General features: G+C 40.3%; 2 protein-coding genes across 10 annotated transcripts; both read right to left on the bottom strand.

Moving 5' to 3' along the window:
* Positions 1 to 8,567: 8,567 nt before the first annotated feature.
* Positions 8,568 to 12,349, bottom strand: LOC122030200. 9 transcript variants are annotated; one of them, XR_006125341.1, is made up of 8 exons: positions 11,906 to 12,349; positions 10,370 to 10,490; positions 9,816 to 9,943; positions 9,558 to 9,620; positions 9,396 to 9,464; positions 9,059 to 9,292; positions 8,866 to 8,966; positions 8,568 to 8,746 (listed from the first exon to the last, which is right to left on the bottom strand). XR_006125341.1 is itself a non-coding variant. In XM_042589375.1 (6 exons), the coding sequence occupies exons 1-6, from the start codon at positions 12,098 to 12,100 to the stop codon at positions 9,221 to 9,223; spliced, it is 648 nt and encodes a 215-aa protein (XP_042445309.1). In that variant the 5' UTR covers positions 12,101 to 12,349; the 3' UTR covers positions 9,006 to 9,220. The 9 variants fall into 9 exon arrangements, 2 of the variants coding, with proteins under 2 accessions (XP_042445309.1, XP_042445310.1); XR_006125342.1 differs by having other exon boundaries at positions 9,157 to 9,292; XR_006125343.1 differs by having other exon boundaries at positions 9,181 to 9,292.
* Positions 12,350 to 12,896: 547 nt separating this feature from the next.
* On the bottom strand, positions 12,897 to 14,117 carry LOC122030418 (UPF0496 protein 1-like). Its single transcript, XM_042589622.1, has one exon. It carries the CDS (start codon positions 14,115 to 14,117, stop codon positions 12,897 to 12,899), a length of 1,221 nt encoding a protein of 406 aa, XP_042445556.1.
* Between the last annotated feature and the right edge of the window lie 4,776 nt (positions 14,118 to 18,893).

Below are 18,893 nucleotides of genomic sequence, written 5' to 3'. Positions count from 1 at the left end.
TTCATTTCTTTGGCTGCCACGGCCTCCAGCGCCGCTGCCTTTCTCTTTAGAACGCCGGCCATCACCGAGTCCATGACGATGTCAGCTGCAGGAAGAGAAAAAGAAATCAGTTAGCAATTAAAGCAAGTGCCAAAGCAAAGTTCTTACCGAAGCCGGTCGGAAGTGGGGTCCGTATAGGACTCAGCCCAAAAATGTACATCACTCCCTCGTGAAGAAGCTTGTTGATGTCAAGCCGTAGACCGGCTAGTACATTTGCGGCGTGAAGATAATCCGGTCGGGTCTTGAATTTCTTCAGTTCGGGAGGGGGAGGTAGACTGACTTGCCACTGGGTCGGAAAGTTTGGCTGACTGGGCATGCGGAGGTAGAAATAATAGTCCTTCCAATGTTTATTGGAAGTGGGTAGTTTATTGAAGAAGACCAGACCGGGCCGAGCTTGGAACATAAAGGTGCCCGGCTCGGCTTGCTTAGGATAATAGAAGTAAAAGAAGACCTCCGGTCGGAGGGGGATGTTGTGAATCTTAAACAAAACGACAACGCCGCAGAGCAGACGAAAGGTATTTGGTACTAAACTTCCGAGCGGCACGCTAAAATAGTTACAGACGTCTACTATAAAAGGATGTACGGGGAACCGCAGACCGGCGATGAATTGGTCGCGAAAGACACAGAAACCGCCGCGCGGTGGTCTGTGAGGCCGAGCGGCAGGACCAGCTAGGCGAACTTCGATATCCTCGGGGATTTCGAAATTGTCAGCCAAAATATCAAAATCCCGTTGTTCGAAACGAGATCGCATGGTAGTATACCATGGGCCTAAGGATTGTTCTTCGGGATGAGAAGAACTGGCCATGATCGGGACAGAAGAAATCAAAAAGGAAGTTTCAAAGACGAGGAAATGGAGTTTCAAAAACTAGAGCAGAAGTGTGAATTAGATATCGGAAAGGAAAAAGGAAAGATCTAAAACCTTACTGGGGGAAGAGGGATCGAAGAAAGGCGCCGGATAGCGTCAAAGGGCAGAAGCGAGATCGCCGGAGCTCCAGAGCGCAGAGAGCAACAGTAGAGGTGACGGAGGCGTGTGAAGGTGAGGAGGAAATGAAGAATTTATAGGGTGAGGGCCGGGCGGCCTCCACCGTCGGATCCAGGTCACGGGAATCAAAGCATACATCTAGCCGTATATTTCGAATTGCTTCGGTCACATCAAAATATCACGCTACCGCCTCCGTATTCCGATGGCATCGCTCCACGTGGCAGTCAATCGTTCGGAGCATTTAATGAAGGTATGATCAACCTTGATGGCGAAGATTGGCGCAGAACGCGAGGAGATCCGGTGAAGGCCATCACTGACTCATTCAAGGACATCTCTACGGCTGACCGGGCGGAGAATACCATCATGAAGGAGCCGTTCGGCTAGACTCACAGTCCAGTCAGTCGGACTATTCGCCTCCTTCGACTAGACTTGAAGGGGAGGCAAGTGATCCGGTAGTAAGAGCGGGCCCCCCACCTTTTTTCTTGCCAAGTCAACGCCGTGGAAGTCACCGGAACAGTCACCCGCCCAGAGGAGAGTGTGGTCCGACCGGACGGACGGCTGTAGACGGCCGGTCCGACTGAATTGCTGGCCGGCCGATGGAATCGAATACCCGAAGGGGTCCAGCCGGCTCGCACTTATAGTTGGGAAGAACCCTGTCAAATCGGGGTTCCGACGCTCAGTTAAAAAGGTCAGGGACCGAGCTGACCTTTTGACCGACCACAGTCATAAAGCACCCCTGTTTGTTAGTCTCCACAAAGCACAAGTAAACCACTACTAATGTCCGGTCGGATGTTTGGGTATCTGTCCGCCCGGACTACAAGATTGGAGCACGGGAAAAGGCCAGAGGATTTCTTCCTCTGACAAGCTGTAAGTTTCACGTGTGTGCCATGCTCCAGATCTTGTGGCAGGGGATTCCGCTGTCCCATCGAGGGCATGCTCTGACTGTAGCGATATGGGTCAGGTAAGCTTTCTGACAGCCGCATACCTAGGAAAGGACAGAGGACACTTATGCACTTCGGGATTCCGCTGTCCCATCGAGGGCATGCTCTGACTGTAGCGATATGGGTCAGGTAAGCTTTCTGACAGCCGCATACCTAGGAAAGGACAGAGGACACTTATGCACTTCGGTACGCGTGCCCAAACTTGACACCGCTCTATATAAAGAACCTCAGGTTTCACCGGCAAGGGGATTCTGGTACGTACTCTGAGACTTCTGGAGCCACCTTGTTCATCGTGATTTACCTGACTTGAGCGTCGGAGGGTCGTCGCTGGGAATCCCCTTCCCGGCTCGACTTCTGTGCAGGATAGCCGGAGCATCTCGACACTAGTTGGAGATCTACATCAGCGAGCCTTGGAGCGCCACGTGCCCAGCGTTTGTTGACTTCTGGTTCGGACAGGATCAGATATGGTGTGGGTGGATTGAACTGTAATAGTATTTAGTGTTGAAATGGTACTATTTTGTTATAAAAATTATATTAAATTTGATGTTATGGATTGGAGATTTTCTAATGTGTCTAATTTAGAACACTAAATTAAATATTTTTAAAGACATAATTGAATTGATAGTTCAATGATAAATTATTTTTATACAGGCATGGAATTACTAAGAATAATATTCTTACGAAACATAAGCTTTCTCTTTCATATAAAGACGACGCTATGATTTACCCGTTTTATATGCTGGTGCTTTGAGATTAGCGGCTTACATTTTACTATAAAAATAATGAATTAAATACCACCATACTTGTAGAATATTATTGCTAGATTTATTAATATTGAAAATTATGTCTACAATTCAACTAATTCGAAATATAATGAATGTATAGAGAATTTTACTTTATATATCATAATGAAGTTGAAAAGTAGTTTAATAAAAATATTAAGATGGTCTACAGTCATATCTGCGTATATATTATTATTCCCTGAGTTAACTGAATATGGAATTAAATATAAAATAATAGCTCCTGTACTTTTCACTAAAATGATGTTGTTGTGGAAATGATGAATATTCTTCCATTACATTTAGATTGTTATAATACATACAGAGCAAGTTGTGTTACCAATTAATTGCGTTTTACCTAAAGTTAGGATGATTTGTAGGATAAAATTCGCCAACGACGAACAAAATCGAAAAATATCATTTGTTTTTAAATTTTTTTGAAAATTATAGTAACGCCACTGACGTTACGATCGAGAAAAGTAAGATGATTTGTAGGATAAAATTCGTTGACGACGAACAAAACCGAAAATATCGTTTGTTTTTAAAAAATTTGAAAATGATAGTGACGCCATTGACGCCGGTAGGATGATTTGTAGGATAAAATTCGTTGACGACGAACAAAACTGAAAATATCATTTGTTTTTAAATTTTGAGAATTATAGTGACGCCAGACGCCGCGATCGAGAAAGGTAGGATGATTTGTAGATACAATTCATCAACGACGAACAAAAGTGAAAATAGCGATTGTTTTTAAAAAAATTTGAAAACTAAAGTGGCTCCGCTTTTTTAAAAAAATTGAAAATTAAAGATACATTGTTAGTCAAAGGCATTGATTTCATCAAAATGAAGACGGCACCTCAAGTTAATGTCTCGATGTCTAATTCAGAATACTAAATTAAATATTTGTGTGGGCATAATTGAGTTAATACTTCAATGATAAATTATTATATAAAAATAGAAATTGAATCTCTAAAGAATAAATTTTAAAAAATATAATTCCTCCTACCTAATGAAGTCTACTGAATTATTGTAATTTACTCTTTTTTTTCATTTTGTTATGGGTGATAGGACTAGTAAAATTAATGGGTGAATAGCTTGCTTTATTATTTTTTTCAACGGATACTTAAAGTTTAGAACATATCAATATTAACATTTTTGATTTACTTAGTTTCAATCATCTTGAGATAACTATTCCAAAAGTCCACACCAGTAATCACAAATTTCACTATGAACTCTCTTTATAATTAGAACAACATCAAAGGTGATGAATCTTTCACAATAAACTTTCAAAACTCTCACAAGAATATAGCAACAAAGGAGAAAAAGAAAAGAAAGATTACAAGTTTTTGATTGATTCTCCTTCTCTTGATTGCTTAAAGATTTGAAGATGAGAGCTTGGCACGAAATGATAGCAGTAGAACAGTGTTTCAGTTCATGCCAAAATCTTCCTTTTTCAACACGTCGAAATCTAGTTGTTTATCAACTTTTTGTCGCCATTAATCGATTAGAAAGTGTCACACCCCATGACCGGGGACTGACATCAGCATTGCTTTCAAATCTAAAGTTTGAAACCAACTAGCTTAGTATAATAATATCCAAAGAAAATTGGTCTTTCTATTCCCAAAATAAATAGTACATTATTTTTACCATTCGAACGAATTAAATTGTATTTATTTAAATTAAGAGTTCATTATTACAGCAGAATTCTAATCTTTCTATCAGTAATTGGAGTGGATTCATCATCAAAACTTGACTTGTTCTCTATCCTCGATCTTATTCTCGGTGGCTCGCTCTGAGAAGCGTGTCCACTTGTTCATCATCAAGTTTTTTCAGGAAAAACTTTGGGAAGCGTGACCGCTTTGAGAAGTGTGCACGCGTGCTATAGGAGCTCTATATAAAGGGGGTCAAAACATCGGCGGAAGTATGCGATATTTACTGTTGTACTACAGTTTCTTGTTGCTCCGCTTTCTGCTTCTTCTTCTTCGTTGGAGACTGACTTGAGCATCAGAGGACCATCGCCGAAGGCCCCTTCCCTAACTCGGCACTGACGCCATTTGTATTGTAAGTCAGAGCGGAATCCACAGGAGATCAGCGAAAGCACCACATCCCCAATATTTATCTCATCGACTTTCGGACAGGATCACCATTGAAATAATTTTGGGAATGCATTAGTCTTTATATAAGTTGCTTATAGTCAAATTATGAATGGGAAAATTTTCTTTAACTATCTAATAGACTCTTAATCTGCCTAAATATTTATATTTTTCCTCCTTTAATGTGAGAACATGGTAGAGTTCTTGTAAGTTTTTAGATCAACAAAAGTTTCTGTGACAATAATGGCAGAACATTACCTGTGGAAAATATTGTTTAAACATTGTGGGTACTTTATTTCCTTTGTCTTGCAAGAGATGTTTCATTACTAATTTATATAATTATGGAAAAGACCCAGAAAAATAATCAGTGGAACTGGTATCCTTGCCTCCTTTCGCAACATTGTACATGGTTCACTTCTATGTTTTTGTTATAGCTCCGGTTAAGAAACTTATTCATGGCTATCTGAGGCTAGAGCTTGAACCTGACGTTGAAACATTCTTCATTGTTTTACTTTTACGAATCTAAACACTGAATCTTTGTTCGCGTTTTTTCATCTGCTAGTAATGCAGCCTATCCTCGTATATCTTGGATTAGTTTTCTAGCTTTTTTATTCAACAACAATACAAAGCTATCAATCTTGAAGACATGGATTCCGCTTTGAGTAATTACTCTACAGGATTCGTCTGTAACTTCCTACTGCCTGAGCCCCTTAAGACAACTGTTGTTCGTCATGATCCAGATTCTCAAATAGAGGACGGTGAGCGGAGGAAGTTGACGAGTCCTTACAGTTGCCCATATTCAATATCGATGTGCCAGAAGCAGTTCCGTGCCTCTTCTCTGTTCTTACCTTCTTCTCCCTTTAAGGGCTCCCTTTCCGGTTGGGAGTTAAGGAGGTCCAGTTCCTGTTCTTTAAACTGTAATTGAACACGAAAAGATAGCTGTTTCTAGAAGGAAAGTTTGTCATAATGCTCTGACTTGTATAAATTTGTAAGGCTTGGCAAATCAACTGGACAAAGACCTGTTATTCTTTTTTTCTTTTTTTCATTGTTTGCCCATTAGAATACAGTTTTGAGGCATTGATCATTGTGCATTTATCCTTGGCCGTCAAGGTCAACCTGTTGAATTTCTGTCACTGAAACACTCAGTGTTCTATCAAGGATTTATGCTTCCAAAAGTAAATAATTATGTTGATGGGCTTTCTAAAGAAGCATCCTGAAAAAATTGTCTTTTTATTTTTTTTTGTCCACTTCATATTGGTCTTTTGCATAGTTAATGAGCTTAGCTGATTCGCTTAAAGCATTTTAAAGAAATGAGACATGAAGTTGAATTTTTCTCTTTTTGAAATGTTTGAAACAACTGAAATTCAAAGTTGGGTAGATAATTTAATTAACCTTAAGGTATCCATGAAGCATTTAACCATTGGCCATTCGAAGTTGAATAAAACACACTCTATTCTCTTCTTAGCTACCTAATATATACAGAGAGTAAATAGTTTTCCAATATCATCTATGAACATTATTCATTTTTTTCTAAACACTTTTCAAAAAATAATTTCTTAAACAGTTTGCTCATTTTACAAAACACATTGTCAAAAGTATTTTTAAGATTTTTTTTTAGGAAAGCAATCAATAATTTAAAACCAAATTTTGCAAAACATTGGCAAAAAATTTTCAAAAGAAAATAATTTTTAAATTTGAAAACTTTGAATTTTTTCTTTGGAAGAAACTTTAATGATTATATTTCTTTATTAATCATAATTGATGCATAACAGAATAAATATTGAATTTTTAAACACTATCCAAATGAGACTTTGAGCAAAAATTTAAACCAACAAACAACTAAACAAAGCAAAGCAATGTAGGTAAAATGGGGGTAAACAAAGTAGAACATGCATAATTGAAAATAAGTACCTAAAGTTAACATCAAGTTAAATCAAACAAGATAAATATCCAAGTCAAATATCAGCCAAACATCCATATAACATAATTTTTAATCATAAGAAGGAGGGTGTTGGTTCATATGCCAGGATCTAAGCAGGTCCATCATCTCCATATGTCTAATCTATTGCTGCTCCTCCATACTCTGAAATCTCTTAGTGACGGACTCCTCTAGTATAGTAACTCTATCCTCTAAGGTGAGAGAAGCCGAAGGTGATGACAATTGTGGCAGATCTGTATCTTTTTCTAACATCTCCTCCTCATCTAGGACATGAGGTTGTTCCATATGCTTCCAGACTACGACTCTATCTATGATTTCCATCTTAGCTAGGGAAAACTGTCTAAGCCCTATTTTATCAAAATTTGATAGGGGTTTAATGTTACCTACAGACACATCAACCTCCAATGTAGCTAGGAGGGAGGTAATGATATGACAATAAGGCATATATACTCTACTACTAGTACTAATGTTAGAGTGATAGAGGATAGATTGAAACATGTGTAAACTGAAGTTAATATCTAATTTATGACGTAATGCATATAATAAAAAGAAATGAAATGGTCTAATGACAACTAAATTTCTAGTGTTAATTGGTAAAAGGCAAGCAACAAGAACTCGGTACAGAATATAATCAGTAGCTCTAAGTTGAGTAGAGTTGAAAGTAGTGACAGTCGGAGTGCGCTCACCCCCAAAGAAGTAAGTATAAATGATATCTAAAGTTATATGGGAGAAGGGGTCTGGCATAGTCAGAGACCGAAGAGGAAAGCAATTAAAGGTGGAGGTTGAGGGATTGAATTTTAAATGATCTCCAAGTAAGTTAGGAGTGAAAGTGATGTCCTTACCTCTAACTCTAGTTTTATAGTTGAGATCATTTACCTTAATTAGATTATTATAAAATTCAGCACAGCAATCTAAGTTGACATAATGAGCACAGTAAACTAGATTATTTAAATGATAGTAATCAATTATCTCAATGATGTCAGGACAATGATCCATAAAAAAACTTTTACTCAAATGCCTAGTATGCATGGGTACAAAAGTATGAGATGGCAACCTAGAATCCGTAATAGGAAGCTGTGATGAAGTAGCCTCGGTAATTTTTCGCTTTAGACTAAGCAAATAATAAAACGAATAAATAATTTAACAATTAATTAAAAATGTAAAGTGAGGGTTGAGAATGGTTACCGCCGCATAATGATGAGAAAAACTTGAAAACTCGGAGTTTTGAGAGGATCCTAAATTGTGGAAAGCGGCAGTAATCCGAAATAGGTTTGGGGGACGGCATCCGGAATTCGGTCCACTTTACGGGCGCCCGGAAGATTTCAGGCGCCTGGACACGTCTAATCAATTCAGGCGCCTGTGATTTCGGCAACCCCCACTCATCTGCTCTCCATGACCGTCAGCATTTTTTCATTCCCGTAGCCACTCCATTGAACCAAATTTTACCACGAAACATAGCACAAAGTCCAAGGAATCAAAGGATCAAACAATTTCAAGCAACATTATAAAGTGCAAGTGGGAAATTGATAGATTCTCTCGGATGGATCTAGTGGTTAGCGCATGAAATATTGTCATAATGAGATCTGGAGTTCAAATCTTGACAAAACTAAGATAAATACCTTCTTTATATGTTAGTCATTATTACAAAGATTAATAGTCGCCCATGATTTACTTTCTCGCCTTTTGTCATAAAATGAAAAAATTGATGGGGAAAAAAATGAAAATTAAGGGAGAACCGCTGAATGGGAGGAGATCCGAGTAATTTATATCTGTGATCCTTTTTCTAACACCATGTTTGTTCGCTGCTCTGCTGTGACTCCTGACGTCCAGGGCCTCACTAATGGGAATTCACCACATGTTCACTCCCCGAGTCATGTCACGAGCGCGATGGGCAGCATATGGCGACAACTCTCAACAGTTACAGAAGCGAGCCACAGAGTCCAACGAATTGATCCCACGAAGCTTAGGAGGGTCTGCAAGAATTGACGGTTGAGAAACCCACGCCAGTTACTCAACTATAAGGTTTACGACCAACTCCCACAAATTTAGCCCACTTAGTTCCATATAGGCTCGAGATTCACAGAAAGCTTACATGGTATGCTCGCAAATGGAATAAATAATAGGAACTTCCAGTGATATAAGCATTCCGTTGCCAAAAGCTCCACAGTTTGTGTCGTGGCCAATACTGAAGACCTGTCATTATGCATCGTCAAAAAAAAAAAAATGCATTACTTGTGGAAATCAATACTATGGCTCTAATATACAGGCTCAGTTTTGACACACACTGCGCATTTCTATTCCAAATAGTCCATCAACAGCGTTTAACTTAGTGATCTTTTAAAGAGAAGATTATCTGCACAAAACTAACAATGAAGTAACTAACTTCCGATAGATACGCAGGATTTACCACCATTCTGCTAGCTTACGTTAGGCAGGTACCCCCACGTTTAATTGCAGATGGTCTTCAGTCTCTTTGCGGCTTGCATGAACCCCGTAATTACCTGCATTTCATCCAATTGCTTCAGGCCAAATCATGAGCAATTGGGTTCCAGCAATAGGGTTATGTTCCTTTGGTTAAGCATAAAGGATGCATTTACTCGGGCAAATAAAAATGAATATTACCTGAGAAACGAAATGCCTTTGAACAACTTCAATCAACTGCTCTTTGGAGGGATTAGGATTAGCATCCATCTGTTCCATCCAAGAAAATATGACTATCCAATAAAGAGGTGTAGGAAAGACAAAACAGGTACTAATTTCACAGTTGAGAAGAGTACAACTTACAAGGTTGAAGTGTCGATAATATCTCTGCAATGCTGTTGTTTCTAATTTGCTCAGGTCAACCTTCTACACAAACAAAATATTGAGCTCTAGCCATCAGAATCAGAAAGCACTAATGAATGCTGTTTTCTGTATATGAAATGAACGACCAATAAAAGCAACACAAAGGGACCTAATAACCACTTTAACATTGGACATGTACAATGGAGTGGACTAGATTCCATAAGCCAATAACTGAGGGATGTGAATTATAGATCTTACTGTACTCATTGTGGAGGAGGAAACAGATCCCTTAGACTGGGAATCAAAAGAGTTAGATCTGCTCCAAGATCCTTTTTGGTGTCTGCTCCTTGAGCTTTGAGTTTTATGTAATTGTATAGATCCAGAAACTGAAGAAAACAAAAATAGTTCTAGCAGAAATAATATTCAAGCGCAAATGATGAAAGCATGAAGGAAGAATATATTACATGAAATGACATTTAATTTATTGGTCATTTAAACACCATCCAACTCACTATGATACTCCACTTTTATTTTTAAGGAAACACTAGCATTTTCACTGAAAATGAAATAGCAAAAAAGAAAGATAGCAATAACTGTTAAAATGATCAAACAAGTCAATTATATGTAGAATAAACAGCTATTACTAGAAGCAATGTAAATAAGATAAGAAAGATTGAAAATTTTTCTGGTGTCAATTTACTATGGAGTGTCTGCTGGAAAACAGTCAAACACAAGGGAGAAAAGTACAAAATTCTAAAATGACTACGGCAGGTATTTGTACTTTAAAGGATGAAATAGACGTACATCCATACCTGAGCCATTACAGAGTGCATTGTTACATTCAACTTCATCATCTTCCTCATTGCCAGTTGGGCCTTCAATCACACTTAGTGCATTACGTTGCAGCTTCACTTCTATTCCATTTGTCAAAACCTGAATTTTCAAGATATTATAGCTAAATACATGTTGGATACATGAATAAGTAGTTACGAAGTTATATTGTGGAAGAGTTGATGTTGCGGAAGATTATCATAGAACCAAAACAGAAGAAAGAAAGGAACACCAATATGGAATTATAAGAATTTCACTGACAGAAAACGTACAGTAGAGCTGAAGCAAACATGGTGAAATGATGTTTCTCTGGTTTAAACTCTTGCGGTTATCATCAAACATCATCATCATCCTTTTGTAGCCTTTTTTATAGGTGTCAATTGAAATATTCTATACTTGTTAAGTTTCAATTGATTTAGAATCTCAATCTCCTCTTTCTGAAGAATTTGCCTGATCATATGTAATTCTTTATATGATTACTACAAGAGTATACTGTTGGGAATGGGAGCATACTATTGGATCTTAATGTTCAAATATCATGACACTATCAGCTAAAGCAACCTATTAAGTTAATCAAGAACAAGGACTTAGAAGTAATGATCATTTTCAAATTTCAATGTCTCCAAGCAGCAGTCATCCAGATGAAATATTAGTACTAGACAGCTAGAGTAATTTGTATTTTTAAATTCTAGCTTGTGAGTACACTGACAATGTTGGTTGGTCAAAACAAAAAAACAAAAATCATGTGATGCAACAGACAATCAACAAAAATAATGTTTGATTGTGATGTTTTAGTATAAATCGTATTAGTTCAGTCAAATTTGTTCATGCATTATCTGAGAATCTGACCTACAAAAAAACCGCTAATGGTTACATGTTTTTTAAAAGAGAGATCACCAAAAGTTAAGCTTCAGGTCATGCCATGCTTTCCTCATTGTCACCGGTGATTGAGTAGCTGACCATGAAACATGGAAGAATAGCATGTATGATGCAAGATACCAAATTTTATGTACTAGAAATTAAATTTGCAACATCTAAATAATTAGATCATGAAAAAGGATCACTAATGTAAGCCCAAACGGGCAGACACAAAGGTAAATAATTCGAGTATTTTAACCTGCATCAGTACGAATTGTACCATGTGTCAGGATTTTGCTTCCACCAACAGACTAAAATTTAAAGTAGAAAAACAAACGTAAAAACCTGACTTCTAGCAGGGGATGGGGTAAGTATAGAACTTTTTCACCAAGAATAAGAACAAAAAACCAGCATTTTCCTGAATTAAAAGAACAACAAAGAAACGAAACTAGCATTTCATGTTAAACCTAAAATAGGATAATTCGGCTACATTCTCTACTTAAATTTATCCACCAAACTGAAAAAACACAATCCTTATCTCCTAGTGAAAACACAATCAAATTCTCCGAAAAAAAAAATCATAACCATACCCACACGGTAACTCAGTAAGGATCTCACATTTCCATCAGGATTTTATTCAGATAGACGAAGGCAATTACCAGCCAGTGCCAACCTCCAAGTCCCACAGCCTTCTTGACGACCCCCTGGAGGCCGACGAGCACCGATTTGGTCCGATTGTTGCCGGTGACGATTACCTTAGTGTGCCGAGGGAGCACTGCCAGCTCCTCCTCGCTGCTCTCCCCGAAATTATGCTGGCATCCACCACTCATCCTGCCCTCCATGGCCGCCGGCATTTCTTCACTCCCGTAGCCACTCCATCGAATCAGATTTCCACCAAAACATAGCGCAAAGTCCACGTAATCAAGGGATCAAACAATTTCACACGAGATTATACAGTGAAGGAGGGAAATTGATCAGAAAAAAAAGAGGAAAATTAGGGGGGAATCATCGAACAGGAGGAGATCAGAGTACTTTGCCTCTGTTGCCCTTTTTCTTATTGTTCGCTGCTCTGCTCTTCCCTAATCGTGAAATCCTTTCGTTGTTCTGAATCCCGACGTCCAGAGCCTTGCCAACGGGAATCCGGCACGTGTCCACTCGAAGGGTCACGTCACGAGCGCGATGTCCAGCGTACGGCGGCGACTCTTGACGGTAACGGAAGCGTGCCACGAAGCACGAGCCGAGAAGACAAATTGAGCCTCGTTTGGATTTTCGACGAGGTGAACTGTCTAAACGCGCGAGGGCAATTAAGGAAGGTACGGGAAAAGGTCGTAACAATAACCGACGATCAATCGCCCCCGTTAACGGAGGAGGGCCCGCGATGCATTTAACTCTGTTAACTTCTCCTTTCGCCACAATTTAAGGCATTTTGTTCCGCACCGCGCGGCCACGGACGCGTTTGTGGGGGCGGGGACGATTCCTTGCCACGGCCGTTTTCCCGCCAAAGTAAAACAATCGAGCCCGTCCATTTGTCGGATCAAAGGCCCCTGGTTCCTCATATGCGCGGGAAGCGTTGGAATTCCGTTTTTCTTCTTTTTAATTAAAAAAAATTACAGTACTAAAACAAAGATCCAATTGAGCCGTCAAACCGGTTCAACTTATTGAACTACTGGACCGATAGATTTGCCGTTTGGACCTCCGGTCGGATTTTGATGTCGTTGACGCGCGTCCTGGATGCCGATTTATCAGCAGCAGAAGACCCGTCTGGGCCTTTTGAATATTCCTGCTGCATCTTTCTGCTTGCTTCGCCAATTCTCGCAATCCCTCCGTAAACTCCTTCGACTTTTCCCTGATCTCCTCCATCTCGAATCTCACGGCTTCCTCGTCTCTAAGCGCGAAATCGGCATACTCCAACATAGATTTGATATGCATCTCCAACCTCCCCACCTGCGACGGAATGCCGTCCATGTCCATCGCAACGCTGCCGCACTCTATGGAATTCACAATCTCTTCATCCCCTTCCAAGGATTTCTGGTATTCTTTTAGCAGGGAGTCGATCCAGTTGCCCATCGGGATCGGCATGGCGGCGGCCGCCCCTACAGCCGCGGCCGCCGTCGGCGGGGCGGCCACCGCAAGTACAATCGAGCAAATTATTGCAGCTGCGAAGACTGACGCGAATAGGATGTTGCATACTCTCCTCCACGTTGTCAAGGTCTTCAACTTCTTATTGAGCTTCTCCCTTCTCGAGCGGAGCTTCTCCAGCATCGTTACTTGCTGCTTGCGAAGTGTTCGGAAGAATGGATAGGAGAACTCTTTGGTGATCGGATTGCCTGCCGACTTAAATCGACGCAATTCGTCCAAAGTCCTCGCGTATTTCTGCTTGCCACCTTGATCTGCTTCTTGCGCATCATCTTCCGTGAAGCGCTGGAGGGCGAAGCGGATGATCGATTGGCTTTCGGAAGCTTTACCGAGGCAGTTCTTGAGGGTGTCGCAGAAGTGTATGGTCAGCAGGCAATTGTCGAGGTAGTCCTTGACGAAGTCCAAGAGGTCGGCGTTCTTCAGGATGTCCTTCTTGTTCTTCAGGATGAATAGGTGCGCCTCCTGGTTCATCTCCAGGAGGTTGGCGGTGGCGGCTCGCAGGTTATCGAGTGACAGGGAAGGGACCTCGCCGTCCATGGCGAGGGTGGATAGGACACGACTCGTACGCTGCCGCAGCGTGGCGTCGAAGCTCTGGAGCTCCGGGTCGAGCATGCACGCCGCCTCGTAGGAGCTTACGAAGGAACTTGCGGCCGGAGAACCGGTTACATTTCCAACCACGGCACCGCCTGCGAGGATCGGTGGCGTGTAAGACCTACTGCTGATGCTACAGCCCATCTCAGATCTGAATTGAAACAGAGCCGAAGAGCCAGGAGAGAGTATTAGAACGAATTGTCGAAAGAATCGAGGAAGGGAACGAATTGTGAATTTCTGAACGCTCTTATGGCGTTAAATAGGAGAGGGCGTGAGCAGAACAGGTCCAGAAGGAAAAGTCAGTGAACGAATTTCAATAGGGTGGACGGATTCAAAACAGCGGTTTTTGGAAAAATGTTGATCTGTGTTTAGGGGTGTAAATGAATTTAAGTCGTTAAATTTGATTCGATAAAAATTTGTTTGAGTTTATTTAATGAGGTTCGTTAAGATAAATAAATCAAGCTCAAGTTTCGTAATATTTGACTCGTTAGTTTGTGAATACGTTCCTTAAATTCATTAAGTAATTTTTAAATAAAAAAAATAATAATTTTGATATTAAATTTATAGATTTTACATTCTACTATGAAAAATATAGATAAATATATTAAATTTATTTATTAGAATAAAATTATAAATTTTAATAATAATATTATAATTTTCTCTAAATATATAATTCAGTTTTATTGAATATTTAAATTTATTTATATTTATTAAGCTCGTTTAGGCTCGATAAAAGTTTGAATAAGCTCGTGAGTCATAAATATATTCGTTAAATAAAGCACGAGCTCGGTTCGATTATAAATGAGTCAAGTTCAAATATTTAAGAGTTCGGCTCAGCTCGACTCGATCACACCTCTATCTGTATGGATCAAAGCTGATTATTGTTAAGAAGCATAGTTACATGTTGAACTGTCTCTAATACTTAATACCCTGCCTAGAATCGTGATTTATTTGGTGTATGTTTTTAGGAACTTATAAGTAAGGATAAGTAAATATAAAATAATTACAGAATAAGTATTTAATTAAGTTGGATCTATGGATAAATCGAAAATTAAATAAATATAATTTTTTTTAATAAACCGAATTGATCTATTTTTTTATAAAAATTGAAAAAATGAAAAGAAAAAATTGATTAATTCAATTTTCAATCAAATTAATAAATTTGGCTGATTTTTTCAACACCAAGAAGCTATTAAAAAGAATTAAAATACTATTCCAAATTTCATCTTTCTCCTTTGATTTTTTCAATTTTTTTATCATTAATTTTTTTTCCGTCTCAACAACAGCAGCAGATATCACAATATATAATAATAATTCAGAAACAATTCATGAGTTAGGATAAGCAAACAAAAAGAAACATGTAAGGCAAGATTCACTTGCCGCAAGTCTATAAAGTCTGAACAACTCATTAATTATATAAAAAATAATTAAATCAGCCACAGCCACATGAATATTTCTATGCATTTAATAAACCCTGAAGACCAACAAATATCCGCATTCGGTTTAGATAAAATCAAGCATGCATTTGACTCAATCATATAATTGAGTATAATTGAATAGTCACAAAAGAAAACTCTAGAGAAAATTATCAACAAAAAAATATCATAGAAATTTTATGTGTCAAACATTACTGACAATGAGCACAAAACATTCTAGATAGAATTATAAATATTATCTATTAATAGATCTATTTGTTTGAGACATACAAAAAATTTCATACAATTGTTTGATTACATTAAGATAAAAAATTCATCATTTAAAAAGCAACTTTCACGTATACACCAGAGAATAACATCAATGCATAAAGCAGTAAGGTCAATCTCAACATAAGTACATAACCATGTGTCCTTAGTAATCCTTTCCAAATCAACCTATATTATATAAATCACATTGCATAAATTTAACATTCATCGCCACATGTTTATTGAAGAAGGTAATAATAACTTCCTATTAATTACATTGTTCATGAAGATCTTGTAAGAATGTTGTTGAAAATAAAACAACTCCACCAAGAGTTAGACACAGAATATTCTTAGAATATACAAATTCACATGACTTATTTGAGGCCTATAAATATCCCTAAGGATAAATATCCCGAAGGACAATTCACATGGCTTAACATGTCAACTTGCATAGGTCAAATAAATATCCTTAACATGTCAAATAAATATCTTAAATAACTATATTAACATCTAGGATATCTCAATCAAAATCATATCAAATAAATAGCTATGTTAACATGTCCAGACTTTATCAAAATTTATAGGAGCTTGACGTAGGGACACAAATGAGTCAAGCCGCTCGCAAGCTACTTGCGAGTGGCTCAGTCAAAGCTCAACTCTAACTTGCAGTTGACCGTCGAGTCAGCTTGAGCCGGCTCATTTAATATTGGAACCGATCTCAAGCACATTTAATACTGACTCGATGGCTCGTCAAGCCTGATAAATTTAATATTCTAATATTTAAAATAATTGTTATTTTAAAATTAAATAATAAATTGAGAAGGTGTTGATTTTATTAGATTTGCCAATAGTTGAAGGTTTGAATCCCAGCTTATAATTTTTTTTCAAATTTTAATTCAATGTTTCGAGTCAAGCTCGAGCTCAAATTCACACACTTGCTCAAGCCGAGAGCCTCTACAATTTTATATCTTCTTTTTATTAAGTGTCACTGTTTTTTTTTAATTTGACATACCTCTTTCCTTCACCAAGTGATTCTATACAATTGCAAACACCACAAAAATTGAGATATAAGAACCATGAAGAATTTTCCAATAAATTATTAAGTCGGTCTCATTTTTTTTTCATTCACATTTTAAGGGATTTGTGTTGTCCACAAGTTACACCCACAAAAACTGATTCGGCGGTAAGAACAGGGGATCCTCGTTCCGGGAAGTCAACGCCACTTGGAAGTCAAAAGGTCAAATGGCCGATCGGACAAGGGTGGACCGACCGGCCGACCAGGTTCTAAACGGAAGCAAAGGCACCCGACGGGGAGTCAGGGTTCCGACGCTCATGTTGAACAGGGTCGTACGGCCGAGCGGGTGGCCCGCTCGGCCGGAGGCATAAGGTAACAATACTGCAAACAGTCTCCACAGAGCACACTACCGGGAATCTCCTAAGTGGACCAGCATATATGACCGGCCGGACGCAAGGGGACTGCCGACCGGACACTCGACAGGGAGTAAGAAGAGACAAAAGGACAAGGAAACATCTTCTGATAGCGGGTATGTCCAATGAGCAGGCCATACGCAGGATCTTATGACAGAAGGTTCCGCTGTCCCATCAGAGACGTGCTCGGACTGTAGCAGTATGGTGTCAGGTAAGCTTTTCTGACAAGCCCATATTGAGGTATGGGCTGAGGACACGTATTCGCCTCGGTATGTGTGCGTGAGCCCCTTCCCAGCTCTATATAAAGGGCCTCACACTTCACCGGAGGTACGCGTTCTTTGATATTCGAAGCCACCTCTTTGTTGTCCACTTGCCTGACTTGAGCGTCGGAGGGTTGTCGCCGGGAACCCCTTCCCGGCCCGATTTTCTTGCAGGTTCACCGGAGGTCCGCACGATCGGTCGAAGATCTACATCAGCAGTTTGGAGAGCACCACGTGCCCAGCGTCCGTTGATTCATTGTTCGGACAGGATCAATTTGGCGCCGTCTGTGGGAACGCTCCTGCATCCGATCGGAAGCAATGGATGAGGCTGGACGACCGCACTCGGTGATGCTCTCCACAGAGGAGCTTGACGCTTTAATCGAGACAAGAGCAACTAAGCTTGTGGAACAGAGACAAAAGTCACAAGCCGAGCCGATTGAGCAGCAAGCAACATCAGCATCAGGGGGTCGAGTGGAAGCACCTCATGCCACGGTTCCATTTCATCGGGTCTTATTCCGCACGCCTCCTGAAGCCGCAGCAGTGAATCGTGACCGAGGATCTTCGTCAGATGAAGTGCCAATAAGAGACAACAGAAAAGGCAAGGCCCCCCGAGCGGACGCCTCCCCCGAGCGGGTCAACCGTCAATTCTCGGAGGCCATCCTGCGGGACCCTCTGCCAAAGCACTATGTGCCCCCGGCGATCGGTGAATATAACGGAACCACCGACCCGGACGATCATTTGGGTAAGTTCGACAACACAGCTACCCTTCATCAATACGCAGATGGAGTGAAATGTCGGGTTTTCCTTACCACCCTCTCGGGATCGGCTCAACGGTGGTTTCGGAGGTTGCCGGACGGATCCATCACAAGTTTCAAAGACTTCCGCACGACCTTCCTCCATCACTTTGCAAGCAGTTGGCGTTATCAAAAGACAAGCGTCAGCCTGTTCGCCATCAAGCAAGAGCCCAGAGAGCCGCTCAGAGCTTATATCCAGTGATTCAACCAGGTAGACATGGACATTCCAACGGCCACCTCAGAGACAATGATGAACGCATTTACGCAAGGCCTTGTGGACGGGGACTTCTTCCGCTCGCTCATTCGGAAGCCGACCCGAGACTACGATCATATGCTACACCAGGCCAATGAATACATCAATGTGGAGGAAGCCCAGGCGGCCCGAAGGAAGGAAGCTCCAACCGAGCGGACTCCCATTGCCGAGCGGAAGCCACACACTGCCATCAGCCGTCCAGAGGACCACGAGCTGAAGCATCCCGCCCCCAGCAACATGCAAGATCCCACGCCATTCAAGAAGTGTCTGCCGATCAGCCCAAACCTAAAAAGAAGGTATGGACCCCAATGTTTTGCTCATTTCACCGGACAGACACGCATAATACAAGAGACTGCCGAAGTCTTCCCTTGATCGCCCACCCCATACCCCGAGGGGGCCACCGTCGATCGCCATCATCCGACAGGCGACAGCGCTCTCGCGAAGCCGATCGGATGATATCCGACAGGCTGCAGAGACAGACTCCCGAGCGGCATCGTACTCTG

Source organism: Zingiber officinale, chromosome 10B (assembly GCF_018446385.1).
Source record: "Zingiber officinale cultivar Zhangliang chromosome 10B, Zo_v1.1, whole genome shotgun sequence".
Taxonomy (NCBI): domain Eukaryota; kingdom Viridiplantae; phylum Streptophyta; class Magnoliopsida; order Zingiberales; family Zingiberaceae; genus Zingiber; species Zingiber officinale.
Note: the sequence above shows the minus strand (reverse complement) of the source record. Positions and strands in the feature narration are given on the sequence as shown.

Bases quoted from the DNA above. Each gene is read 5' to 3' on its own strand.
- LOC122030200 (XM_042589375.1), bottom strand. From the start codon at position 12,100: ATGCCGGCGGCCATGGAGGGCAGGATGAGTGGTGGATGCCAGCATAAT. The intron at 9,621-9,815 runs GTAAGATCTATA...TTGTTTGTGTAG, and splicing joins CCTCCTCCACAATGAGTACA to AAGGTTGACCTGAGCAAATT. The intron at 9,465-9,557 runs GTAAGTTGTACT...TGGATGGAACAG, and splicing joins ATTATCGACACTTCAACCTT to ATGGATGCTAATCCTAATCC.
- LOC122030418 (XM_042589622.1), bottom strand. From the start codon at position 14,117: ATGGGCTGTAGCATCAGCAGTAGGTCTTACACGCCACCGATCCTCGCA.